General features: G+C 42.5%; 1 protein-coding gene across 4 annotated transcripts in view; it reads right to left on the bottom strand.

The window, feature by feature from the left end:
• Positions 1-27,919, bottom strand: part of tmtc4 (transmembrane O-mannosyltransferase targeting cadherins 4) — a 37,839-nt gene that overhangs the window by 9,232 nt on the left and 688 nt on the right. Inside the window, exons 2-15 of one of the 4 annotated variants that reach the window (XM_071341964.1) lie at positions 27,712-27,915; positions 25,705-25,820; positions 18,343-18,559; positions 15,966-16,057; positions 15,264-15,360; positions 14,851-14,943; positions 9,955-10,116; positions 9,306-9,508; positions 5,121-5,295; positions 4,791-4,922; positions 4,488-4,567; positions 4,138-4,245; positions 3,852-3,993; positions 3,000-3,114 (exon numbers count right to left, since the gene is read on the bottom strand). In XM_071341964.1, coding sequence (XP_071198065.1) covers positions 3,000-3,114; positions 3,852-3,993; positions 4,138-4,245; positions 4,488-4,567; positions 4,791-4,922; positions 5,121-5,295; positions 9,306-9,508; positions 9,955-10,116; positions 14,851-14,943; positions 15,264-15,360; positions 15,966-16,057; positions 18,343-18,559; positions 25,705-25,820; positions 27,712-27,873 — 1,894 coding nt within the window. In that variant the 5' untranslated portion in view covers positions 27,874-27,915. Of the gene's footprint in view, positions 1-2,999; positions 3,115-3,851; positions 3,994-4,137; positions 4,246-4,487; positions 4,568-4,790; positions 4,923-5,120; positions 5,296-9,305; positions 9,509-9,954; positions 10,117-14,850; positions 14,944-15,263; positions 15,365-15,965; positions 16,058-18,342; positions 18,560-25,704; positions 25,821-27,711; positions 27,916-27,919 lie in introns of all 4 variants that reach the window. The other 3 variants (XM_071341963.1, XM_071341965.1, XM_071341966.1) reach the window with 3 other exon arrangements.

Raw genomic sequence — 27,919 nt, 5'->3', positions numbered from 1 at the left:
TGCAGGTGCCTTGGGGAAGAGTGGGGTAACATCTCACAGCAAGAACGGGCAAATCTGGTGCAGTCCATGAGGAGGAGATGCACTGCAGTACTTAATGCAGCTGGTGGCCACACCAGATACTGACTGTTACTTTTGATTTTGACCCCCCCCCTTTGTTCAGGGACACATTATTCAATTTCTGCTCGTCACATGTCTGTGGAACTTGTTCAGCTTATGTCTCAGTTGTTGAATCTTATGTTCATACAAATATTTACACATGTTAAGTTTGCTGAAAATAAACGCAGTTGACAGTGAGAGGACGTTTATGTATGCTAGCTCAGCTTTGTCTCTGTGCAATGAAAGAGAATAAAGGAAGCACACCCCGGTTACTTTATGTTTTTTGGTGACATGTAGTCTTGGCAGATTTGGGGAAGAAATTATGTGGAGAGGGGGTGGAGGAGGGGGATTCTGAATTCTGAGGGGGCACTTCTCTGTGTCTGCTTTGCGTTTGATCATGGGAACGCTGGCCGGCGATTGGATGGTTCTAGGGCCCTCCTGGGAGACCCCGCCCCCCTCGGGAGAGGCTTCTGACAAAAGCGGCGCCAACGTCTGGAAATCAGCGCATTCTCCACACGGCAGGGAAGAGTGCCTTTAGAAAACTCCACACACAAAGCTTTAATACATAAATTTCAAGCATTGCCGGTTCCTGCTCTTCCAGTCTAATCACGTTGGGCGCTTAGATCAAATTTCCCCACAATTTTTTTTTTTTATCTTTGTCTCCGTCTTCACTGCTGTTAGCGTACAGAAACAATCTTTGAACAACTGTGCGTACGGATGAATGAGTAAAAACATGAGGCATTTGACTAACTCTGCGGCGCATGTAATCAATGGAAATTCATCCATTACTCAACTATTAAAGATTGATTATGAATATCCAAAATAGATTGGGCACAAAACAAAGCAAGTGATGGGTATTGTCACTCATAGTATCTCCCATTAGACAGCAACTGTGGTGTGTGTGTGTCAAAGTGTGTGTTAGTGGCGTGTGTGTATGTGGTGCGCACAGGGCTCTAAAGTACGACCATTTTGGTTGCTTTTGCTCCTAGATATATGCTCCCAGATAATAATTGTTGTAATGATAGTCTTCATTGTGCAGTTGTTTCCAAGTGCCCTAGAGAAGAACGTGAACGCAGGTTCGTGCAATCCAAAGCTTACATTTAAAGAACGAATCAGTAACTTGTATTTCTTGCAACTTCCTGAAGACGTAACGGCATGGGAATGCCTGTGTCTACAACTTTGTGTAGCCAGGTAGTGATGCCCGAAATAGTCATTTCTAAAGGCTTTCCCATAAAACTTTCCAAATTAAATGTTAACTGTAAAGTAAACTTACCTGGCACAATAATATGATATTGCGATGATCTGTTTCAATCGAGTGTCTTGTTTTATAAACAGAATTGAAATTTAAAAAAAGGGCAAATATAGCCTGCAAAATATGTGTTTTATTTTCTTCCCCAGACCTCAAATGTGGTCTCCTGATGCTGTTTAAGCATTCTTGTGGACTTAGAACATCCAATTTTGTTGTTTCTCTATTAAAAAAGGTGTGATTTTGAGAGTGAAAACTTGAAGAAAAGAAAACTAGGGAAATCGAAAACAGAGGGAAAAAAACTAGACCTTTTTTTGGGGTGATTTTGGTGTTATTATGGCGAATAAATGTATTGACTGGTAAGAATTATGAGTGGATGGTAGATTTTTTCATCTACCTGCAAAAGTGCTTGGTGGACCAAAATGTACGTTTTTAGGCTCTCGTCATAAACAATGTTGCGGGTCGTTCAAAACCCACGCATTTTTTTACACCTTGTTCATTCATGTTACCTCATTAGCTAACAACCTGGTTACTTTACCAGTATATCTAAACATTTGGGGGCACAGAAAGAAAGAGAGCTTGGGATGAGAGAGGGTGCTTTAGCGGGTGGAATAGTGGAAGTCAATTGGAGGGTTACTTAGCAGCAATGCAAATAACATGGTACAGCTATATGGACACTCAATCACCATGGTACATTTACAAACATATTATGATAAAAATATTTGAAACTTGTATCTAATTATGGTAAATGGTGAAATAAGTATAGCCAGTTATAATTGTAATGGTTTAGCAGATAATAAGAAAATAACAATATTTACCTTGCTCAAAGAGAAGGAATATAATATCTACTGTTCACAGGAAACTCATTCAAAATTTTTGTTCAAGTTGTGTGGAAAAATATACACTTCCGTTCAAAAGTTTGGGGTCACTTACAAATGGCCTTGTTTTTGAAAGAAAAGCACATTTTTTGTCCATTAAAATAACATCAAATTGTTCAGAATTACAGTGTAGACATGGTTAATGTTGTAAATGACTATTGTAGCTGGAAATGGCCGATTTTTTAAAATGGAATATCTACATAGGCGTACAGAGGCCCATTATCAGCAACCATCACTCCTGTCTTCCAACGGCACGTTGTGTTAGCTAATCCAAGTTTATCATTTTAAAAGGCTAATTGATCATTAGAAAACCCTTTTGCAATTATGTTAGCACAGCTGAAAACTGTAAAACTGCCCTTCTTCAGACAACATTTGTGGGTTCGATTACAGGCTCAAAATGGCCAGAAACAAAGACCTTTCTTCTGAAACTCATCAGTCTATTCTTGTTCTGAGAAATGAAGGCTATTCCATGCGAGAAATTGACAAGAAACTGAAGATCTCGTACAACGCTGTGTACTGCTCCCTTCACAGAACAGCGCAAACTGTCTCTAACCAGAATAGAAAGAGGAGTGGGAGGCCCGGTGCACAACTGAGCAAGAGTACATTAGAGTGTCTAGTTTGAGAAACAGATTTTATGTTGTGCTTATGTTGTGTTCACTTTAGGTGAACCAGTGCTACCAATTGAAATGATTTTATTTAGAGCCCTGGGTGCGAATGCATGTGTGTGTGTGTCTGTGAAAGTGTGTATTAGTAGTGTGTATGTGGCAGTGTGTGGTTACCAGTGTTGTCCAGTAGTATGACCATGTTATTCCATGCCAGGCTGTGGTCAGGCTTCAGCACTGTAGCGTTCCTCCATGCATTCAGAGCATCTAGGTGTCTGTTCAGGTCTGCATACTGGAGAGGAAATTGTCAGAATTTATACATTTCAAATAAAAGGCATGAGCTTGCGCACACCCAGAGAAAACGATTTAGGTGCTGACTAACGGTGAATAAACTGTAAGCTATAAAAACAAAGAGCTGCACACTCCATATGTATAACCTCCCAGTCATTTATTGGGTAAAAAAAAACACCAACGTTTCGGCATCGCTGTGCCTTCTTCAGGGTAATGTCATGAATGCTTGAACCAGGTTATGTAGATTTCATACATTACCATTCTAGCAAACCACATCACATTCATTCATCATCAAAGCCACAATCTGCAGTCTGTGTTTGAGACTTACAGCAGCCTTGCCACTAGGTTTGGAACAGAACAAGCTACAGTACCTCATCGGTGAAAAGTTACCACTCTCAAATCCATTGAATGAACTTTTTCTGCATAGACTGATCAACATGATAGATTTAAACATGTAGCTTATTTAACCTTAGATTTTGGGTTACAACAGTACCAAGCTCATAAGGCATTTAATAACATATTTCCTCAATAATTAATTAGTGTAAATTTGATTGACTGTTTAACAGTACGAAATCTTACAGATGGTGGCTTTAAGTCCAACCTCGGGTGGTGGCTTTAAGTCCAACCTCGGGTGGTGGCTTTAAGTCCAACCTCGGGTGGTGGCTTTAAGTCCAACCTCGGGTGGTGGCTTTAAGTCCAACCTCGGGTGGTGGCTTTAAGTCCAACCTTTGTACTCACCAGGCGTCCCAGGTTGTAGTAACAGTCAGGGTATTTCTTCCGGAATTGGATGGCGTTCCAGTAGCTCTGCTCTGCTTCCTTATACTTCTTCAGACTGTTTTGCACTATTCCCAGATTCATCCACGCTGCTGCAAAGTCCGGCCTTTCTCAGAAGAACACCACAGTTGCATTTAATGTCCAGAAAGTTATATTTTTTGTGAAGTCACAAAGGCTAATAAAGTTATTTCTGTGCGCATGTACATGCATGCATACGTTCGCGCATGTCAGTGTGTGTGTGTTCACCTACTGTATGAGTACAGCTTTTGCCAGAAGCTCCTCTGCCTCCACCAATTCGTTCCTCTCTTTCAGGATGTTGCCTAGGTTGTTCATAGCGTGGACATACGTAGGGTGCAACCTGACACAAAACACAGCTGAGAGGTTCAATGGTTTCGGCCATAGGTATGACAAAGTATTATCGTGATGTGCTTTCCAACGTGACTCTGTTCCAATATCCACAGTAGCATAACACCTAGTATGAAACAATGTTTTGGGTGTAAGTGATATACAAGTATGGACATTGGAATGTAACCTACATGTACCCAAGAGCCATACTATAGAAAAACTCATATTGAGAGTGTGAAGCTGTAGTATTCGTACCTGACTGCCTCTCTGTAGTACCTGATGGCAGCACTGGTGTTCCCTCTGTCTGCTAGGTTCTTACCCACATTATAATGCACCTGGAGAGGGAAAGAGGCAGCAAAAGTGAAAACGAAAGAAATTAAAAATAAAATAAAAATAAAACTTATTTTGAATAGTTTGGGAATCATTGTCATCACAGCTTGCGGACCCAATATGGTCTGACAGAGGCAGACAGACAGACACACAAATCGATGCACCAGTAATCCTGACAGACAGACAAGCCAGCAAGAGAGATAGACACATCAGACAGACAGACACCACCTTGGCATTGAGGGGACAGACTGACAGGGCGCTGGTGAAGAGGCTCTGCTCGGAGCGCCACTGGTGACTGCGCAGGGCACAGCGAGCCACATACACACATAGCAGGGCCAGCAGGGAGGCACGGAGCAGCCCCTACAACACACAAGATTGAGGACCATCCGTTACGACAGGACAATGAAGTGAAGGCAATGAAGTGAACCCTGTTTGATTCAGGAGCTCCATCCTTAACAGTCTTAAAATCCTCCATCTCTTTTCAATGTGGGAGAACCTCAAATGTATGTGACGTGTAGCTTTTAGCTGGGCGAGGGTGTGTGTGTGTCTATTCTCTACCTTGTGTCTGCTCCAGCGACCGCAGCAGTGTCCCAGGGCGTAGGCCAGTAGCAGACAGTAGCCAGCGGAGGAGAGGTAGAGGACCCTCTCTGCAATGACGAAGCCAACCCTGAAGAATATGTTGCAGGCGGGCAGGAAGGGGACTACCAGCAGCACCAGACCCAGCGTCAACGTCCTGACAAGATTCACAGGGTCAAAGTAACACTTTATAATATTTGTCATGAGAAAAAGCATTCACAATCCATTTATAAAAAGCGTACATGCGTTTTGAATTGATCGATTAGTATTTGAACAGTCCCATTCGACAATGGACTCAAACTGATCATTAAAAAGGGCAAACCATGTGTCAGTGTATCAGGATGTTGAAGACCCTGAGATGAGATGTTGTGCAGTCATTCAATACCACAAGTGAACTCCCCAAAGTTCTGCTGCAAGAAAGTCATTGGTTCCCGTTGCTATTCACAATGGTCTGTCTGCAGTTCTTCTCCGTGATCACGTACCATTTCTTCTAACTTTTTTATTTGACAAAACAGCTACTGTGGGCTATGCAAAACTCTCTCACTTAGCAATCTGCAATGGAAGGTAAAGTTTGGCTGAGAAGAAAAGTGCTTTCCCCACTTTAATAATGTTTTCTGTTTCCCCGGTATGTCTCTTTCTAATAGTCTCCGACTCCTATTTATAGATTGTACAAATACTTGAGTGAAACCACAAATCGTATGTGTACATTTTGAGATTAACCAATATAAGGTCTGTATCGGAGTCAGTGGGTCCTTCTTTAATTGCTATTTGCTAAACAAAGATATCATTCGGCTTTACAAAACATTTCTTGGTTAAAAAAAGTTTTTTTAAAGTGTCAATCGATAATTTGACATACCAGTTAGGATCTGGCAAAAAATGCCTGAGGACTACCTGGCCTGATGACGTCTCGCTGTCTCCAGTCCACCTGGTCGTGCTGCTGCTCCAGTTTCAACTGTTCTGCCTGCGGCTATGGAACCCTGACCTGTTCACCGGACGTGCTACCTTGCCCCGGACCTGCTGTTTTCGACTCTCTCTCTCTACCTCACCTGCTGTCTCGAACTCTGAATGCTCGGCTATGAAAAGCCAACTGACATTTACTCCTGAGGTGCTGACCTGTTGCACCCTCTACAACCACTGTGATTATTATTATTTGACCGTTCTGGTCATCTATGAACATTTGAACATCTTGGCCATGTACTGTTATAATCGCCACCCGGCACAGCCAGAAGAGGACTGGCCACCCCTCAGAGCCTGGTTCCTCTAGGTTTCTTCCTAGGTTCCTGCCTTTCTAGGGAGTTCTTCCTAGCCACCATGCTTCTACATCTTTATTGCTTGCTGTTTGGGGTTGTAGGCGGCATTTCTGTAATGCACTGTGACATCGGCTGATGTAAAAAGGGCTTTATAAATACATTTGATTGGGACTAATAACAACAACAAGATAACTATGTAAAACATACTGTGCCTGTAAAACAGGTGGCGAAGCGGTCTAAGGCACTGCATTTCAATGCTAGAGTGTCACTACAGACCCTGGTTCGATTCTAGGCTGTATCACAACCGGCCGTTATTGGGAGTCCCATAGGGCGGCGCACAATTGGCCCAGCGTCGTCCTGGTTAAGGTTTGGCCGGAGTAGGCCGTCATTGTAAATATGAATTTGTTCTCAACTGACTTGCCTAGTTAAATAATGGTCAAATAAATTTAAAAAATAACTTTTTGGAAAGTGTTTGAAACAGTTTGAAAGATATGGCAAATAGAAAAAAAAACAGATGGACATCACAAATAGATGGGAGAGATGGGATATCTTTTTTTTATATCTTAATCTATATATATAATCTACACACACACAGATACATACACTACTGTTCAAAATTCACATTTTTGTCCATTAAAATAACATCAAATTGATCAGAAATACAATGTTGCCATTGTTCATGTTGTAAATGACTATTGTAGCTGGAAACGGCTGTTTTTTAATGGAATATCTGTCTCAACGTCTACAGTGAAGAGGCGACTCCGGGATGCTCGCCTTCTAGGCAGAGTTCCTCTGTCCAGAGTGTGTTCTTTTTCCCATCTTCATCTTTTCTTTGTATTGGCAGGTCTGAGATATGGCTTTTTCTTTGCAACTCTGCCTAAAAGGCCAGCATCCCGGAGTCGCCTCTTCACTGTTGACGTTGAGACTGGTGTTTTGCGGGTACTAATGAAGCTGCCAGTTGAGGACTTGTGAGGCGTCTGTTTCTCAAACTAGACACTCTAATGTACTTGTCCATACCGCCACTGGTATGTAGACCCGCTGCTTTAGTACCTCGTCACTAACCATCCAGTAGAGCTCCACAGCTTCGCACAGCTCAGTAAGAGACATCTGATGTGACAGTTTATTTTCAAGTATCTGTGGCCATGGATGCACAGTGAGAACAACCTTAAGTGCTTGAGTGTGTCCAGCGTAGAACGAGTGAAGTGTGTTCCGTCCTGCCCTGCCAGTGGTAACTCTTTTGTCAAGAGTGTGTTATATAGTAGCCACCATCCCAAGTTCCTGTGTGCAGACACGCCGATGTGCATGCAGACACGCCGATGTGCATGCAGACACGCCGATGTGCATGCAGACACGCCGATGTGCATGCAGACACGCCGATGTGCATGCAGACACGCCGATGTGCATGCAGACACACCAATGTGCATGCAGACACACCAATGTGCATGCAGACACACCAATGTGCATGCAGACACACCGATGTGACCTCACTTACATAGTAAATTATTAGAAAAGCCAAGCACAGTTGTGATAAACTCTTTCTTTTAATCACAAGCTGTCTTTTCCGATTCACACCTTTATCGAGCACCCCTCCTTTCCTTTGTTCGCCGAAGCGCAGAGGCCCAAATCAAATCAACGTTTATTGGTCGAGTGGTGACTGTTCAACAGTCTGATGGCCTGGAGATAAGCAGTTTCTCAGTCCAGATTGTAGCAGGGTGAACAGGCCATAGTTCGGGTGATTGATGACCTTCTTGGTCTTCCTGTGACACCAGTTGCTGTTGATGTCCTGGAGGGCAGGCAGTGTGCCACCGGTGATGCGTTGGGCTGACCGCACCACCTACTGGAGAACCTTGCCGTTGCAGACGATGCAATTGCCATACCAGGCGGTGATAAAGCCCAAAAGGATATTTTCAATGCTGCATCTATAGAAGTTCTTTCGGGTCTTAAGGGCCAAGCCGAATTTCTTCAGCTCCTGAGGTTGAAGATGTGCTGTTGCGTCTTCTTCATGATGCTGTCTGTGTGAAGGGACCATTTCAGGTTGTCAGTGATGTGGACGCAGAGGAACTTGAATCTTTTGACCCTATCCACTGCGGCCCCGTCAATGTGCTCTCTCGACTGTCCTGTAGTCCACGATCAGCTCCTTCGTCTTGTTAACGTTGAGGGAGAGGTTATTTTCCTGGCACCACTCCGCCAGGGCTCTCACCTCCTCCCTGTAGGCTGTCTCATCGCTGTTGGTAACCTGTACTCCCTGGATGAACAGGGAGTACAAGGGGCCACCATGTTGAGGACCAGAGGGGCGGACGTGTTGTTGCCTACCTTCACCACTTTTGGTCGACCCACCTGAACTCACACGAGGGTCTGCAGTGAACAGGACGTGATGAGGAAGAGGTGGGTGGGTGTTTCACTGCTTTCACCAGTATATAGAAAAGGTCATGGTTTGTGGTCATGGTCATACCAACATCCTTTTAAAAATACCTTGGTGGAAGTGGAAACGTAACACTGGGCTAATGAAGTATAGTAGAAAAAAAACAGAAAGGACTGCACACTGTATATGCTTCCAATTACCACCTTTATTGGCAACGTTTCAAAGGATCTTCATCAGAGCATATTCAGTGTGCTGGCCTTTGTTCTTTTCACTGCTTGGACCCCTAAAAAACACTGTTACATAATACTTACAACTGTATATTACACAGTATGTCTATTTGTTTTAAGTCAGCTGAAATTGATGCTTGAGTCACATTCGATCCACTGTTCATAACTGAGCAACCAACATTGTAACCAAACATGTTCTTTCTTGACAACAGTGTGTGTGTGTGTGTGTGTGTGTGTGTGTGTGTGTGTGTGTGTGTGTGTGTGTGTGTGTGTGTGTGTGTGTGTGTGTGTGTGTGTGTACGTACGTGTCGGCTGAGCTCTCTCCTACCTCCTCCTCTGGCTGTCCTGTGAGCATAAGGCTTGGCTTATCAAGCCTATCAGGAAGCACCAGAGCAGCAGCAGCCAGGCCGTCCTCCAATCAAACGCTGACTTAATGAGGGGCACACAGCCCATGGACCAATCAAAACACAGCCACCAGGGACACAGCAGCACCCAGGCATTCAGTGAGTAGTAGTAATTATAGTTGACTATCTGCCAATCACACAGAACAGGACAGGGGATGACAATGAAAGAGGGGAGGGAGGGAGGGAGAGAGAAAGAGAGAGAGTGGGAGGGATAGAGAGGGAGCAGAGTGAGATGGCAGAGTGTGAGAGAGAAGGAGAGAGAGAGGGAAAAAATAAGAACATTTCAAAAACAACAAAAAAATCACAGACAATCAATGGATTGATCCGATTATGATTGGTGTACTACTATAGAGGTATGCGTGGCGATAGTTAGATGTTTTCAACTATTAAGAGCACGTCCTAAAAAGACAATCCAAAACAAAAAAACTTAATCCATTTAGATTTAGTATTCTGACATAACTTTAAAATAATTTCCTTCCATAAAGGAGGGTGAGGTTACAAATTACCATAAGAGTCATAAATTAGCCTACATACTCTATCCAGTATCATTCAAATAGGTAAAACATGACTCACTCTGAGAAAGACATTTTCTGCAAAGGATGCTGGGTTGTCTACTTCAGTGAAGGTGGGGGGCCCAGTTCCCATGATTCTCCAGCGGGCGTACAGCAGGGAGGCTCCGCCCATGGCCAGCAGAGCCAATCGGATCAGGAGGCCCGTCCGCACCCGCTCACTTACCTGACAAACATAGTAATAATTCCTACATCTTGCAAAACTAATCATGTTTGCATCATCCAGTGTAAAGGAGTCCAAAACAACAACAGCCCGAGTCCAAATTAAGTACACTTACCTAACCATAACCATAGGGTACATGATCGGTAAATGTTAGAAGGCTATTCTGGTGCATTTCCATACAGGATTCACCTCAGTGTTTTACCCAAAAGGCTCAGAATTTTGTTTCCATCTACCCGGGGCCGACGTGTCTCACTGGCCATGGCACCAGGTTCTCACTTTGGGTCAAAGCCAAGAAACTGGTACTTTTCAGCCTCCATTTACATAACACTGGCAAACTGTGACCTTTCTCACTCTCACAAAGCCACTGTTCTTATTATGCAGAGGTTGTTGATTCTGCTTTTCACAAATCCTTACTGTCAAGCCCTAGCTACGGAAACACAACTTCCCTAGTATAACATAAGGGCATATACAGTAGTGTAGCACGAAAAGCAAAATAATTAGTGTAAGAGGTAGAGCCCGACCAATATTATCCTTTTACTGATGTATTTGTATCGCCGTTTGATCCATTGGAAATGACGTATACAAGACGTGGAGAAAGTAGTAGTTCATAGAATTGCTTTATTGTGCATTTCATTATTTGTCTTCATTATTTGTCTTGGCAATAGTACTGCTTGTCCATTTTGAAACGCTGTAGCTAGTAAAAACTCTCTCAAAATAGCCAGAATTAATCTAAGATAACTCAAGAACTCTCTCATTAATTTTGATGCTTTTGCAGAGATCTTAGACGCTCAATTTTACATTAACTAAGATGTTTGGTGCAGAAAAACTGGGCATGCAAATGAGTCATCTCTCGTTGAATGACAAGACTTGAAGAATCCCTACTGTTGACCAATCACCGACGAAAGGGCATAGACTTTCGGCTTGCCTCGAGAAAAGATTGCTTGTACCGAAAAGCTGAAAAAACCCTTACCGAAATACAAAAACGTCACAACATGTCATCAAAATATATGCACAAACACTTCCAAACTGTTTCGGCTGGGAAGCATGCAGATGCCTTAAGTCAGAGAGGAGAGTGAATAACTGTGAACTAACTCTTAGTCTTACTGCTACCACTTTATTGAGCTGGCCAGCTCAATAAGTGCCAAAAATGCGCCCTGGGCATATACCATTACGTGAAGTGTCATGGCAGGGTGTCAGGTGTCTTGACAAACAATTGATGGGGCGTACCAAGTAAGTGCCGTGCTAAGAACATTCAACTCTGTGGTAACGTTAATGTCCTTTAGTGAAGCCAGCGAAATCTAGTGTTATATTTGCTCTTTGCGAAGCTTATTCCTCAAGCTCTGTCATTCAAATGTTTTCCGAGACACACAAGAAAAGAAAAAAGTTTACAAAGTAGCACTTTGCAGCTATGTTCTGATGTATGGGTTCATTGTCACTTGATAGGGACTGGTTCAAATTCACGTTTCGCCAATCGCTAATCCATTTCCTTGACAAGTGCTAGCTAGCCAGCCATCTAACTAGCTGTGAGAGAGTTCTTGACGCCATTCACTGAAGCTTAGTAGTATCAAGAATCCTTGGGACGTCCCTACGCTAAACCTGAACCATTACACTAAACATTTGTTTGGAGGTCCCAAGGATCCCAGACAGCACAAAGACAACACTTGTTTTTCCTTTCAAGTGATTACCAGAATTCAGTGGCTACAGCCTTACAAATCGATGAAAACATAGCTTAATACTAATACACTGAAAATGTGTCCTGTTGTTGTTTTCCAGCTGGCTAGCATGAGGCAGCTCATTCTTCAGAGCCTAGGCATTTATTTGTTGATGATGGAATCAGTGCAGTTTATTCTCCTTTCACTAAATTAGAGTAACACAATTTTTACATTAAAAAAATCTCTTTCTGGTGCTCCTAAATTATTACATTAATGTTCTTTCCTTAAATGTAAGAAATCAACGTTGAGTATCTTTGTACGGAAGTTCTTTTTAATTTCAGCTAAAATAAAAATAAATCGGCACATATCAGTTATCGATTAATATTTCCACTCTCTAAAATCTGAAAAACAAAAAATCCACTATCGTTCGGGCTCTAGTTAGACTGAGTATGGATGGTTTACATGGTTATATGAGTGTATGGTGAAATGATGTTACAATAGCTACGATACAATATCCATACCTTCATTCTACGACGGTATGATTTAAAATACCGTACAAAAACAATATCTGAAAATATTCAATTGAGCCAGTCACATAAGTGTATGTTTCTTTACAAAAAGCTAATGGAGCAAACGTGACATGACGATCCACTGTTGACCAGCCCAAGAGAGTTGATCAGTTTACACTTTAAATTCACTACTAATGTTTGCCAGCTAAATACGTGCCAAATACATTGTGTGCCAAATACATTTTCTCCAGCTCAGGGCTCCGGCTATGCATTTAGTTTGCTTGTTTTCTAGCTAGCCCAGTTTCAACTCCACAATGTACAGAGCATTCGAAAAGTATTCAGACCCCTTCCATTTTTCCACATTTTCTTACGTTAAAGTCTTACTTTAAAATACCCCATAATGGCAAAGCAAAAACAGTTTCTTAGAAATGTTTACAAATAAATAAATACCTAATTTACGTAAGTATTCAGACCCTTTGCTATGAGACTCAAAATTGAGATCAGGTGCATCTTGTTTCCATTGATACTTCTTGAGATGATTCTACAACTTGATTGGAGACCAGCTGTGGTAAATTCAAATGCCTTGTTCAGGGGCAGAACGACAGATTTTTACCTTGTCAGCTCGGGGATTCGATCTTGCAACTTCTCGGTCACTTGTCAAACGCTCTAACCACTAGGCTACCTACCGCCCCAAATGTGTAAATGTATATGTGATATCAGTTTTGTTTTTAATACATTTACGCTTGTTAGCATTTATCTAGCGCCTGCTATGGGAATTCTCTGGTACTTTGTTAGCATAATATACACTACCATTCAAAAGTTTGGGGTCACTTAGAAATGACCTTGTTTTTGAAAGAAAATCACATTTTTTGACCATTAAAATAACATCAAATTGATCAGAAATACAGTGTAGACATTGTTCATGCTGTAAATGACTATTGTAGCTGGAAACTGCGATTTCTTATGGAATATCTACATAGGCCCATTATCAGCAACGATCACTCCTGTGGTCCAATGGCACATTGTATTAGGTAATCCCAGTTTATAATTTTAAAAAGTATAATTGATCAATAGAAAACCCTTTTGCAATTATGTTAGCACAGCTGAAAACTGTTGTCCTGATTAAAGAAGCAATCAAACTGGCCTTCTTTAGACTAGTTGAGTATCTGGAGCATCAGCATTTGTGGGTTCGTTTACAGGCTCAAAATGCCCAGAAACAAATACATTTCTTCTGAAACTCGTCAATCTATTCTTGTTCTGAGAAATTAAGGCTATTCCATACGAGAAATTGACAAGAAACTGAAGATCTCGTACAACGCTGTATACTACTCCCTTCACAGAACAAACTGTCTCTAACCAGAATAGAAAGAGGAGTGGGAGGCCCCGGTGCACAACTGAGCAAGAGGACAAGTACATCAGTGTCTAGTTAGAGAAACAGATGCCTCACAAGTCCTCAACTGGCAGCTTCATTAAATAGTACCCTCAAAACACCAGTCTCAACGTCAACATTGAAGAGGCGACTCCGGGATGCTGGCCTTCTAGGCGGTTGCAAAGAAAAAGCCATATCTCAGACTGGCCAATACAAAGAAAAGATGAAGATGGGAAAAAGAACACAGACACCGGACAGAGGAAGATTGGAAAAAAGTGTTATGGACAGAAGAATCTAAGTTTGAGGTGTTCGGATCACAAAGAAGAAAAGATGCTGGAGGAGTGCTTGACGCAATCTGTCAAGCATGGTGGAAGCAATATGATGGTCTAGGGGTGATTTGGTGGTGGTAAAGTGGGAGACTTGTACAGGGTAAAAGGGATCTTGAAGAAGGAAGGCTCTCACTCCATTTTGCAACGCCATGCCATACCCTGTGGACGGCGCTTAAATTGGAGCCAATTTCCTCCTTCAACAGAACAATGACCGAAAGCACAGCTCCAAACTATGCAATAACTATTTAGGGAAGACGAAGTCAACTGGTATTCTGTCTATAATGGAGTAGCCAGCACAGTCACCCGATGTCAAACCTATTGAGCTGTTGTGGGAATAGCTTGACCGTATGGTACGTAAGAAGTGCCCATCAAGCCAGTCCAATTTGTGGGAGGTGCTTCAGGAAGCATGGGGTGAAATCTCTTCAGATTACCTCAACAAATTGACAACTAGAATGCCAAAGGTCTGCAAGGGTGTAATTGCTGCAAATTGAGGATTCTTTGATGAAAGCAAAGTTTGAAGGACACAATTATTTCAATTAAAAATCATTATTTATAACCTTGCCAACGTCTGGGCTGTATTTCCTATGCATTTTGCAACTCATTTCATGTATGTTTTCATGGAAAACAAGGACATTTCTAAGTGACGGCAAACTTTTGAACGGTAGTGTATATTTTTTACGTTTGGAAAGAAATAGCGCCCCTTGTGTGCAGTGCCGGTAGTACCATACATCCCAGTATGGTACAAGAACACTATGAATTTATGAAAATCTGGATACCGCCCAACCCTAGCGAATGTCACTGTTCCAATGTCCACACTAGCATACCTTGTAGAATAAAGACATGTATTGGACATTGTAAGTAGTATGCTAGTTACTCACGTCGTCTGCTTTCCTCCTGAGGAACAGCCTCTGGCTCAGCTCGTAGACATTTACATTACAGATCAGAAGGACATCAAAGGCAGCGTTCACCCCCTGAGAGAAGAGGGAAACATTAGAGATTAGACATTCAAGCACAATGTAGACCAGCGACAGACATCTTCATCAGATAATTGCTGGGTCAAGTTCACAAGAGTTAAATATAGGCTACAAATGTATTTGGCTTCCATTACACAAGCATAGTCATAAACACAATGTACTGGACATGACCATCAAGAGAGTGGCGCTAGCTATGCTAAGGGTGTGAGTATAATTCTCGCAGGGATCACATACTAAATATCTACGCACTTTGGATAAAAGCGGCTACTAGGTCGCATTTATTTAAGAGTAAGGTGAGGATGTTTTGACGCCCCTACCAGGACTGTGATGCCTTGTTCTTTGCAGAGCATGGCCGCAGCGCACAGCAAGAGGCTCACGGCAATCCAATGGATGGAAAACTTCTCCTCGCTCTCCCTATCTGCAGAAGACATCCATAGATAAGTGAGACGTAGTTCATAAATTAAATATTCAAATGATAAAATGGTTTCTGAATTAAATATTCAAACAATAAAATGACAAGACTGTGCAAAGCTGTCATCAAGGCAAAGGGTGGCTACTTTGAAGAATCTCAAAAATGTAATATTTTGTTTAACACGTTTTTTGGTTACTACATGATTCCATATGTGTTATTTCATAGTTTTGATGTCTTCACTATTATTCTACAATGTAGAAAACAGTAAAAATAAAGAAAAACCCTTGAATGAGTAGGTGTGTCCAAATTCTTGACTGGTACAGACTGACAGACAGGTACAGACAGACAGGTACAGACAGACAGACAGACAGGTACAGACAGACAGTCTGTCTGTCTGTCTGTCTGTCTGTCTGTCTGTCTGTCTGTCTGTCTGTCTGTCTGTCTGTCTGTCTGTCTGTCTGTCTGTCTGTCTGAGACTATCAACTATGTTAACTTAGGAAATCTGAAAACATGAATGAGACTTGTGCCTATAGATGTGATGCATGTTCTTACTCTCTCTGTATACATTCAAGCAACCATGACACACCCTCCTTAATGCATACAAAACCTACCTCCTCTGAAGGCTTTGCAGTAGGTCAGAAAGGAGAGCTGGAAGAACAGTGCACACAGTAGGTCTGCCCGGCCTACAATCCCTGCCACCTGAAAGAGAGAAAGAGGGGTTTAATAACTTCTTATGGCTTGGGGGCAGTATTTCGACGTCTGGATGAGACGCGTGCCCAAAGTAAACAGCCTGTTACTCAGGCCCAGAAGCTAGGATATGCAAATAATTGGTAGATTTGGATAGAAAACACTAAAGTTTCCAAAACGGTTAAAATAATGTCTGTGAGTATAACAGAACTGATATGGCAGGCAAAAACCTGGGATTTTTTTTGTTTTGATGTGGGTATTTTCAATTGAATGCCTATAGAGTATCTAATGGGTTAGGACCCAGATTGCAGTTCCTATGGCTTCCACTAGATGTCAACAGTCTTTAGACATTGTTTCAGGCTTGTTTTCTGAAAAATGAAGAAGAATGAGACCTTTGTCAGTGGACTGTAGAATCATGCAGTGCTGGTTTGCATGCCCTTCGTTGTTTTTCCTTTCTATTGAATACGCTATTGTCCTGTTGAAATATTATCGATTATTTAGACAATTGCCAACCTGAGGATTAATTATAAACATCGTTTGACATGTTTCGACGAACTTTCCCGGTACTATTAGGATGTATTCGTCTGCATGTTTTGACCGCCTTTGGGCCACTGGATTACTGAATAAAACGCGTCGACAAAACTGAGTTTTTGGGATATAAAGAAGGACTTTATCGAACAAAACAAACATTTATTGTGTAGCTGGGACTCTTGTGACTGCAACTATTTGAAGATCTTCAAAGGTAAGTGATGAATTTTATCGTTATTTCTGACGTTTGTATGCTTCGTAGGCGGGGCGCTGTCCTCAGATAATCGCATGGTATGCTTTCGCCGTAAAGACTTTTTGAAATCTGACAGAGCGGCTGGATTAACAAGAAGTTCATCTTTAAGCCGATGTATAACACTTTTTATTTGTATGAATGTTTATTATGACTATTTCTGTATTTTGAATTTGGCGCTCTGCAATTTCACCGGATGTTGTCGAAGGTGGGTCGCTAGTGGAACGCCTGCGCCAGAAAGGTTAACTGCTGTATGAGAGACAGAATTCCGTCATCTGACATGTCCGGTTGAAAATCAACATCTATTATCTAATCTGCCCTTGGACACTTCTGGTGGACCAGAAATGATGAAGGCAACTGTGTCAGCCAACAGATAGTCAGAATGTATATTTTAACAACCTGCACATGATCAAATGTAATAACGCAAATACACTCTCTTTCTGTATCTGCTCCTGTACTGTATATAACAGCCTTACTGACAGCAGCCAATTAACATCCAGCGCAGGAGTCTCTTATTACTGGCCTGTGTGTGCAGTGCATGTGTGTGTGTCCCTCTCTGTCAGTGTGTGTGTGTGTGTATCTCTCTCCCTCTTTCTGTCGGTGTGTGTGTGTGAGAAAGTATATTACATATAGTGTGCGTGTGTGTATGATTTATACTGTGTCTGTATAGTGTGTACTGCATACGTCCTGGAATCCTGGGGGCTATCTCCTTTGATAAGTGCAGCAGGCCTTGGGTCTGTGGTCTGCCTGCTCCCACCCCCAGGTCTCCCTCAGCCCGTTGCCCTCCCTGATTAAAGCCAGCCGAGAGCAGGGGGGGGGTGCAGCCCTCCAGCCGGGCACCGCAGCCCTCACACACCACCACCGGGTATGAATAAGCTTTTAATAGTCTGGGCCTCGCTCAAAACGCACACCTTTTCGATGCACACTCCGATTGAGATGGACCTTTGTTCCTGGCATGACTCTAACGCATGTTTAATACAACAAACACCCGCGGATGTTGGAACACATGTAGTGATGGGAGGCTGTTATTATTTTGGAAAGTAAGTGAAGAGATATTGTTTGCCAGAGGGGGAATCATAGAATTGGACAAAGTCTATCAGTTCAACATTTTACATATCAAATGGTACACCAGATATGGCCGCCATTACACGATTATCCACCACGGAATATTGCATTGATTAAGGACGTCCCTTCTAGTCCATTCTGATTCTATTGAGCTAACAACCCAGTGTCATCATAGCCCCAGTGCCGGAGTTTGGTTTTGGTAACAGCGCTGCCGACTCTGGACTCTGCATTGCCCCTTGTGATGGGTCCGGGTTCAATCCCCAAGACTCCCACTTTTCATATTTGCGCGTACAGTATCCATCTCATAGGTCTCCTCCTCTCATCTCAGTCAATCTCAATAAAACAAACAAATATTATGTGATAGCCACGCAACAATGGTTGCTTCATAGTACCCGTCTGTGTGTTTTCACTATTTCTTACATCCCTCCATCCCATACAATGTTTGTCTACTTACGCTTTCGGTGTGAACGGGGTGCGCTGCAAAGAGAAGACCAGCCAGGAGAGAAGCTTTGGGTGCGTGGTTGAGCCTGTTCCCATTCCCATCGTATGCCAAGCCACCGATCAGTACGGAGAACATGTCGATCATCAGCGCTGATATGAGACTGTGCAGGCCGATGTTCAGCACATGGAAGCCTACTGGGTGCAGCCCACCAGCCATGAGGTAGTTGAGCCTGGGTCCATAATAAAAGAGATGGCAGCATGAATTCGACAAAACAGATTTGAATAAAATATATCAATAATACACAATGATATCAACAAAGTACATACATGTACAGTTGAAGTCGGAAGTTTACATGCGCTTAGGTTTGAGTCATTAAAACTTGTTTTTCAACCACTCCGCACATTTCTTGTTAACAAACTATAGTTTTGGCAAGTCGGTTAGGTCATCAACTTTGTGCATGACAAGTAATTTTTCCAAACAATTGTTAACAGACAGATTATTTCACTGTATCACAATTCCAGTGGGTCAGAAGTTAACATACACTAAGTCGACTGCGCCTTTAAACAGCTTGAAAAATTCCAGAAAATTAAAAGCTTCTGATAGGCTAATTGACATCATTTGAGTCAATTGGAGGTGTACATGTGGATGTATTTCAAGGCCTACATTTAACATTTACATTTAAGTCATTTAGCAGACGCTCTTATCCAGAGCGACTTACAAATTGGAAAGTTCATACATATTCATCCTGGTCCCCCCGTGGGGAATGAACCCACAACCCTGGCGCTGCAAGCGCCATGCTCTACCAACTGAGCCACACGTTCAAACTCAGTGCCTCTTTGCTTGACATCATGGGAAAATCAAAAGAAATCAGACAAGACCTCAGAATTCTTTTTTTTGTAGACCTCCACAAGTCTGCTTCATCCTTCGGAGCAAATTCCAAATGCATGAAGGTACCACGTTCATCTGTACAAACAATAGTGCCCAAGTATAAACACCATGGGACCAAGCAGCCGTCATACCGCTCAGGAAGGAGATGCGCTTTGTCTCATAGAAATGAACGTACTTTGTTGCGAAAAGTACAAATCACTTGTGCCAACAACAGCAAAGGACCTTGTGAAGATGCTGGAGGAAACCGGTACACAAGTATCTATATCCACAGTAAAACGAGTCCTATATCGACATAACCTGAAAGGACACTCAGCAAGGAAAAAGCCACTGCTCCAAAACTGCCATAAAACAGCCAGACTACGGTTTGCAACTGCACATGGGGACAAAGATTGTACTTTTTGGAGAAATGTCCTCTGGTCTGACGAAACAAAAATAGAACTGTTGGCCATAATGACCATCGTTATGTTTGGAGGAAAAAGGGGGAGGCTTGCAAGTCGAAGAACACCATCCCAACCGTGAAGCACGGGGGTGACAGCATCATGTTGTGGGGGTGCTTTGCTGCAGGAGGGACTGGTGCACTTCACAAAATAAATTGCATCATGAGGTAGGAAAATGTTGTGGATATGTTGCTTCAATATCTCAAGACATCAGCCAGGAAGTTAAAGCTTGGTCGCAAATGGGTTTTCAATGACAATGACCTCAAGCATACTTCCAAAGTTGTGGCAAAATGGCTTAACTTCTCTAGGATAGGGGGCAGCATTTTCACGTTTCGATGAAAAGCATACCCAAATTCAACTGCCAGCTACTCATCCCCAGAAGATAATATATGCATATTATTAGTAGATTTGGATAGAAAACACTCTGGAGTTTCTAAAACTGTTTGAATCGTGTCTGTGAGTATAACAGAACGTATTTAGCAGGCGAAACCCCGAGGACAAACCATTCAGATTTTTAATTTTTTGAGGTCACTCTCTTTTCAATGAGTTTTCATTGGGAATCCAGAATTCTAAGGGACCTTCATGCAGTTCCTACCGCTTCCACTGGATGTCAACAGTCTTTAGAAATTGGTTGAGGGTTTTTCCTTTGTGTAATGAAGAAGTATCCCTGTTCAGAATGAGGCTCGAGTGAAGTGTACTGTTTGTTAGAGGCGCGTAACCAGAAAGCATGCTACAGTTTGTTTTAATCCTGTATTGAACACAGATCATCCCGTCTTCAATTTTATTGATTATTTACGTTAAAAAATACCTAAAGTTGTATTACAAAAGTAGTTTGAAATGTTTTGGCAAAGTTTACAGGTAACCTTTGAGATATTTTGTAGCCAAGTTAGAACCGGTGTTTTTCTGGATCAAATGTGCCAAATAAATTGACATTTTGGATATATATCGATGGAATTAATCGAACAAAAGGACCATTTCTGATGTTTATGGGACATGTTGGAGTGCCAACAACAGAAGCTCGTCAAAGGTAAGGCATGAATTATATTTTTATTTCTGCGTTTTGTGTCGCGCCTGCAGGGTTGAAATATGCTTCTCTCTCTTTGTTTACAATGGTGCTATCCTCAGATAATACCATCGTTTGCTTTCGCCGAAAAGCCTATTTGAATTCTGACATGTTGGCTGGATTCACAACCAATGTAGTTTAATTTGGTATCTTTCATGTGTGATTTAATGAAAGTTAGATTACTATAAAAATCTATTTGAATTTGGCGCTGCATTTTCTCTGGCTTTTGGCCAAGTGAGACAGTAGCGTCCCGCCTAAACTCAGATTTTTGGATATAAATATTAACTTTACCGAACAAAACATACATGTATTGTGTAACATGAAGTCCTATGAGTGTCATCTGATGAAGATCATCAAAGGTTAGTGATTAATTTTAACTCTATTTCTGCTTTTTGTTACTCCTCTCTTTGGCTGGAAAAATGGCTGTGTTTTTCTGTGGCTATGTACTGACCTAACATAATCGCAAGTTGTGCTTTCACCGTAAATCCTTTTTGAAATCAGACACTGAGGCTGGATTAACGAGAAGTTTATCTTTAAAACGGTGTATAATACTTGTATGTTTGAGGAATTTTAATTATGAGATTTCTGTTGTTTTGAATTTGGCGCCCTGCAATTTCACTGGCTGTTGGTTAGGTGGGACGTCCCACATATCCCAGAGAAGTTTTAAGGACAGCAAAGTCAAGGTATTGGAGTGGCCATCACAAAGCCCTGACCTCAATCCTATGGAATATTTGTGGGCAGAACTGAAAAAGCGTGTGCGAGCAAGAAGGCCTACAAACCTGACTCAGTTACACTCAACTTATTGTGGGAAGCTTGTGGAAGGCTACCCGAAACATTTGACCCAAGTTAAACAATTTAAAGGCAATGCTACCAAATACTAATTGAGTGCATGTAAACTTCTGACCCACTGGGAATGTGATGAAAGAAAGAAATAATTCTCGCTACTATTATTCTGACATTTAACATTCTTAAAAAAAAGTGGTGGTCCTAACTGACCGAAGACATGGGAATTTTTACTTGGATTAAATGTCTGGAATTGTGAAAAACTGAGTTTAAATGTACTATCAAAATGGGACACTGTGTACTTACTTGATAATACAAATACAGTACCAGTCAAAACTTTGGACACATACTTATTTAAGGTTTTTTCTTTATTTGTACTATTTTCTACATTGTAGAATTATAGTGAAGACATCAAAACTATAAAATAACACATATGGAATCATAGGACTGGGAAAGCTGCCGTTACCGTCAATACTACTCACCAACGTGCAATCATTGGACAATAAATTAGACGAGGTATGATCACGAATATCCTACCAACAGGACATCAAAAACTATAATATCCTATGTTTCACGGAATAGTGGCTGAATGACGACATGGATATTCAGCTAGCGGGATATACGCTGCACCGGCAAGATAGAACAGCACACTCCGGTAAGAGGAGGGGGGGGTCTGTGCATATTTGTAAACAACAGCTGGTGCACAAAATCTAAGAAAGTCTCTACATTTTGCTCGCCTGAAGTAGAGTATATTGTGATAAATTGCAGGCCACTCTACTTGCCTAGAGAGTTATCAGCTATACTTTTCGTGGCTGTTTATTTACCACCACAGACAGATGCTGGCACTAAGACCGCACTCAGTCAGCTGTATAGGGAAATAAGCAAACAGGAAACCACTCACCCAGAGGCGGCGCTCCTAGTGGCCGGAGAAAGTGGCCGGGGAAACATAAATCAGTTCCACCAAATTTCTATCAACATGTTAAATGTGCAACCAGAGGGAAAATAATTCTAGATCACCTGTACTCCACACAAAGAGAAGCGTACAAAGCTCTCCCTCGCCCTCCATTTGGTAAATCCGATCACAACTCTATCCTCCTGATTCCTGCTTACAAGTAAAAAATTTAAGCAGGAAGCACCAGTGACACGGTCTATAAAAAAGTGATCAGATAAAGCAGATGCTAAACTACAGGACTGTTTTGCTAACACACACTGGAACATGATCCGGGATTCTTCCGATGGCATTGAGGAGTACACCACATCAGTCACTGGCTTTATCAATAAGTGCATCGAGGACGTTGTCCCCACAGTGACTGTACGTACATACCCCAACCAGAAGCCATGGATTACAGGCAACATTCGCACTTAGCAAAAGGGTAGAGCTGCCGCTTTCAAGGTGCGGGACTCTAACACGGAAGCTTACAAGAAATCCTGCTATGCTCTGCGACGAACCATCAAACAGGCAAAGCTTCAATACAGGGCTAAGATTGAATCATATTACACCGGCTCCGACCCTCGTCTTATGTGGGAGGCCTTGCAAACTATTACAGACTACAAAGGGAAGAACAGCTGCGAGCTGCCCAGTGACACGAGCCTACCAGACGAGCTAAATCACTTCTATGCTCGCTTCGAGGCAAGCAACACTGAGGCATGCATGAGAGCATCAGCTGTTCCGGACGACTGTGTGATCACGCTCTCCGTAGCCGACGTTAGTAAGACCTTTAAACAGGTCAACATACACAAGGCTGCGGGGCCAGACGGATTACCAGGACGTGTGCTCCGGGCATGTGCTGACCAACTGGCAGGTGTCGACACTGACATTTTCAATGAACCTGATTGAGTCTGTAATGCCAACATGTTTCAAGCAGACCACCATAGTCCCTGTGCCCAAGAACACAAAGGCAACCTGCCTAAATGACTACAGACCCGTAGCACTAACGTCCGTAGCCATGAAGTGCTTTGAAAGGTTGGTAATGGCTCACATCAACACCATTATCCCAGAAAGCCTAGACCCACTCCAATTTGCATACCGCCCAAACAGATCCACAGATGATGCAATCTCAATTGTACTCCACACTGCCCTTTCACACCTGGACAAAGGAACACTTATGTGAGAATGCTATTCGTTGACTACAGCTCAGCGTTCAACACCATAGTACCCTCAAAGCTCATCACTAAGCTAAGGATCCTGGGACTAAACACCTCCCTCTGCAACTGGTTCCTGGACTTCCTGACGGGCCGCCCCAGGTGGTGAGGGTAGGTAGCAACACATCTGCCATGCTGATCCTCAACACTAGAACTACACAGCGGTGCATGCTCAGTCCCCTCCTATACTCCCTGTTCACCCACGACTGCATGGCCAGGCACGACTCCAACACCATCATTAAGTTTGCAGACGACACAACAGTGGTAGGCCTGATTACAGACAACAACGAGACAGCCTATAGGGAGGAGGTCAGAGACCTGGCCGTGTGGTGCCAGCATAACAACCTATCCCTCAACGTAGCCAAGACAAAGGAGATGATTGTGGACTACAGGAAAAGGAGGACCGAGCACGCCCCCATTCTCATTGATGGGGCTGTAATGGAGCAGGTTGAGAGCTTCAAGTTCCTTGGTGTCCACATCAACAACAAACTAGAATGGTCCAAACACACCAAGACAGTCGTGACGAGGGCACGACAAAGCCTATTCCCCCCCAGGAAACTAAAAAGATTTGGCATGGGTCCTGAGATCCTCAAAAGGTTCTACAGCTGCAACATCGAGAGCATCCTGGTTGCATCATTGCCTGATACGGCAATTGCTCGGCCTCTGACCGCAAGGCACACCAGAGGGTAGTGCGTACGGCCCAGTACATCCCTGGGGCTAAGCTGCCTGCCATCCAGGACCTCTGCTCTCTGTTTATCATATATGAATAGTCACTTTAACTATACATTCATGTACATACTACCTCAATTGGGCCGACCAACCAGTGCTCCCGCACATTGGCTAACTGTCTGCATTGTGTCCCGCCCCCCACCACCCCCTCTTTTACACTACTGCTACTCTCTGTTCATCATATATGCATAGTCCCTTTAACCATATATACATGTACATACTACCTCAATCAGCCTGACCAACCGGTGTCTGTATGTAGCCTCGCTACTTTTATAGCCTCGCTACTTACTGTATATAGCCTGTCTTTTTACTGTTGTTTTATTTCTTTACTTACCCATTGTTCACCTAACACCTTTTTTTGCACTATTGGTTAGAGCCTGTAAGCATTTCACTGTAAGGTCTACACCTGTTGAATTCGGCGCACGTGACAAATAAACTTTGATTTGATTTGTGCATGGTGATCTTAGGCTTGTGTGAGGCTGCTCATCTATGGGAATCCATTTCATGAAGCTCTCAACGAACAGTTATTGTGCTGACGTTGCTTCTGGAGGCAGTTTGGAACTCGGTAGTGACTGTTGCAACCCTGGACAGACGATTTCTAAGCGCAACGCTCTTTAGCACTCGGCAGTCCCATTATGTGAGCTTGTGTGGCCTACCACTTTGCGGCTCAGCCGTTGTTGCTCCTAGATGTTTCCACTTCACAATAACAGTTTACAGTTAACCGGGACAGCTCTAGCAGGGCAGAAATGTGATAAACTGCTTTGTTAGCAAGGTGGCATCCTATGACAGTGCCACGTTGAAAGTCACTAAGCTATTCAGTAAGGCCATTCTTCTGCCAATGTTTGTCTATGGAAATTGCATGGCTGTGTGCTAGATTTTATACACCCGTCATTAAGGGGTGTGGCTGAAATAGCCGAATCCACTGATTTGAAGGGGTGTCCACATACACTATATATACAAAAGTATGTCAGGGGAAAATAAAATGCAATTTTGAGATCCTGAAACCAGTCAAAGTAATATACTGTACATATTCATCGCCTATTAATTGCAATTCTACAGAGAAGAATAGCACTTGGGACCCACCTCTGACATCCTCACAGATAACCAAATTGTGTTTTCAACAATTATCCATCAATACATTCCAAGGTCATCTTGGCATTGTGTTCTTCACAAAAGTTGTTTGGATGAATTGAGGCAGCTATGATCCAACGTTTAGATCTGTCTGTCTTTCTGTACATGTACATTGACAGAGCTACCTTGCGGACAGTCTTGTGAGTGCCCACATGAGTTCATGGCATGCATGTGTGTATGTCATATGCAAGTGTATCCTACCTAAAAGTGAGGACAGTGAGCGGCCTGTAGGACTTGTGGCTGTTGTTGCTGCTCAGTTTACTTCCCCAGAAGTCATTTCTCCAGATGTTGTTGAGAGGCGTGGATGGGATCAGGTCCTGCGAGAGACACATCAGAAAAGACAAAAAAACAACTTTACATGCCTAGGGATATACATTTTATTTTTTTACACATACATTGCATGTACAACTTGGAATATGACATACAGTTGATGTCGAAAGTTTACATCGACAAATACATTTAAACTCAGTTTTTCACAAGTCCTGACATTTAATCCTAGTCAAAATACCCTGTCTCAGGTCAGTTAGGATCACCACTTTATTTTAAGAATGTGAAATGTCAGAATAATAGTAGAGAGAATGATTTCAGCTTTAATTTCTTTCATCACATTCCCAGTGGGTCAGAAGTTTACATACACTCAATTAGTATTTGGTAGCACTGCCTTTAAATTGTTTAACTTGGGTCAAACGTTTCGGGTACCCTTCCATAAGCTTCCCACAATGGGTTGGGTGAATTTTGGCCCATTCCTCCTGACAGAGCTGGTGTAACTGAGTCAGGTTTTTAGGCATCCTTGCTCGCACACACCTTTTCAGTTCTGCCCACAAATGTTCTATAGGATTGAGGTCAGGGCTTTGTGATGGCAACTCCAATACCTTGACTTTGCTGTCCTTAAGCCATTTTGCCACAACTTTGGAAGTATGCTTGGGGTCTTTGTCCATTTGGAAGAAACATTTGCAACCAAGCGTTAACTTCCTGACTGATGTCTTGAGATGTTGCTTCAATATATCCAGATCATTTTCCTACCTTGATGCCATCTATTTTGTGAAGTGCACCAGTCCCTCCTGTAGCAAAGCACCCCCACAACATGATGCTGCCACCCCCGTGCTTCACGGTTGGGATGGTGTTCTTTGGCTTGCAAGCATCCTCCTTTTTCCTCCAAACATAATGATGGTCATTATGGCCAAACAGTTCTATTTTTGTTTCATCAGACCAGAGGACATTTCTCCAAAAAGTACAATCTTTATCCCCATGTGCAGTTGCAAACCGTAGTCTGGCTTTTTTATGGCGGTTTTGGAGCAGTGGCTTCTTCTTTGCTGAGCGGCCTTTCAGGTTATGTCAATATAGAACTCGTTTTACTGTGGATATAGATACTTTGTACTTGTCTCCTCCAGCATCTTCACATGGTCCTTTGCTGTTGTTCTGGGATTGATTTGTACTTTTTGCACCAAAGCACGTTCATCTCTAGGAAACAGAACACATCTCCTTTCTGAGCGGTATGACGGCTGCTTGGCCCCATGGTGTTTATACTTGTGTACCATTGTTTGTACAGATGAACGTGGTACCTTCAGGCAGTTGGACATTGCTCCCAAGGAAGAACCAGATTTGTGGAGGTCTACAATTGTTTTTCTGAAGTCTTGGCTGATTTCCTTTGATTTTCCCATGTCAAGCAAAGAGGCAGTGAGTTTGAAGGTAGGTCTTGAAATACATCCACATCTCCAATTGACTCAAATGATGTCAATTAGCCTATCAGAAGCTTCTAAAGCCATGACATCATTTTCTGGAATTTTCCAAGCTGTTTAAAGGCACAGTCAACTTAGTGTATGTAAACTTCTGACCCACTGGAATTGTGACACAGTGAGCTAAGTGAAATAATCTGTCTGTCAACAATTGTTGGAATAATTACTTGTCATGCACAAAGTAGATGTCCTAACCGACTTGCCAAAACTATAGTTTGTTAACAAGAAATTTGTGGAGTGGTTGAAAAACGAGTTTTAATGATTCCAACCTAGGTGTATGTAACTTCCGACTTCAACTGTAAGCATACTCTGTACTGTATGCAGTATGTACTGTGGCTGTGAGGTTATTTTAAACTACTGTTGAAATTATGCACACAATACAGACTTTGAATAGATCACGCTTTTATAGACACTGCATCCTTGAAGATGTACCTCAGAAGATGTAGTGAGTATGTGATAAGTAGATTATTACCTTGTTATTGACAATGGCTTCGGAATCATCGAACACAAAGTCTCCATCATAGCTATTGATGAAGCAGAGCAGTGCCACTAGTGCCACAGCGATCTTGGCATGGAATGGGGAAAGCTTTGGTAAAGGTATCTGTTGGTCCCAATTAATTTCAGTCTGTGCCATGGTGCATAGGGTCTTTGGTCATGCTGCATCATCACCTATTCCCTAC

Source organism: Salvelinus alpinus, chromosome 14 (genome assembly GCF_045679555.1).
Source record: "Salvelinus alpinus chromosome 14, SLU_Salpinus.1, whole genome shotgun sequence".
Classification (NCBI taxonomy): Eukaryota; Metazoa; Chordata; class Actinopteri; order Salmoniformes; family Salmonidae; genus Salvelinus; species Salvelinus alpinus.
This window is presented reverse-complemented; position numbering and strand designations above follow the sequence as displayed.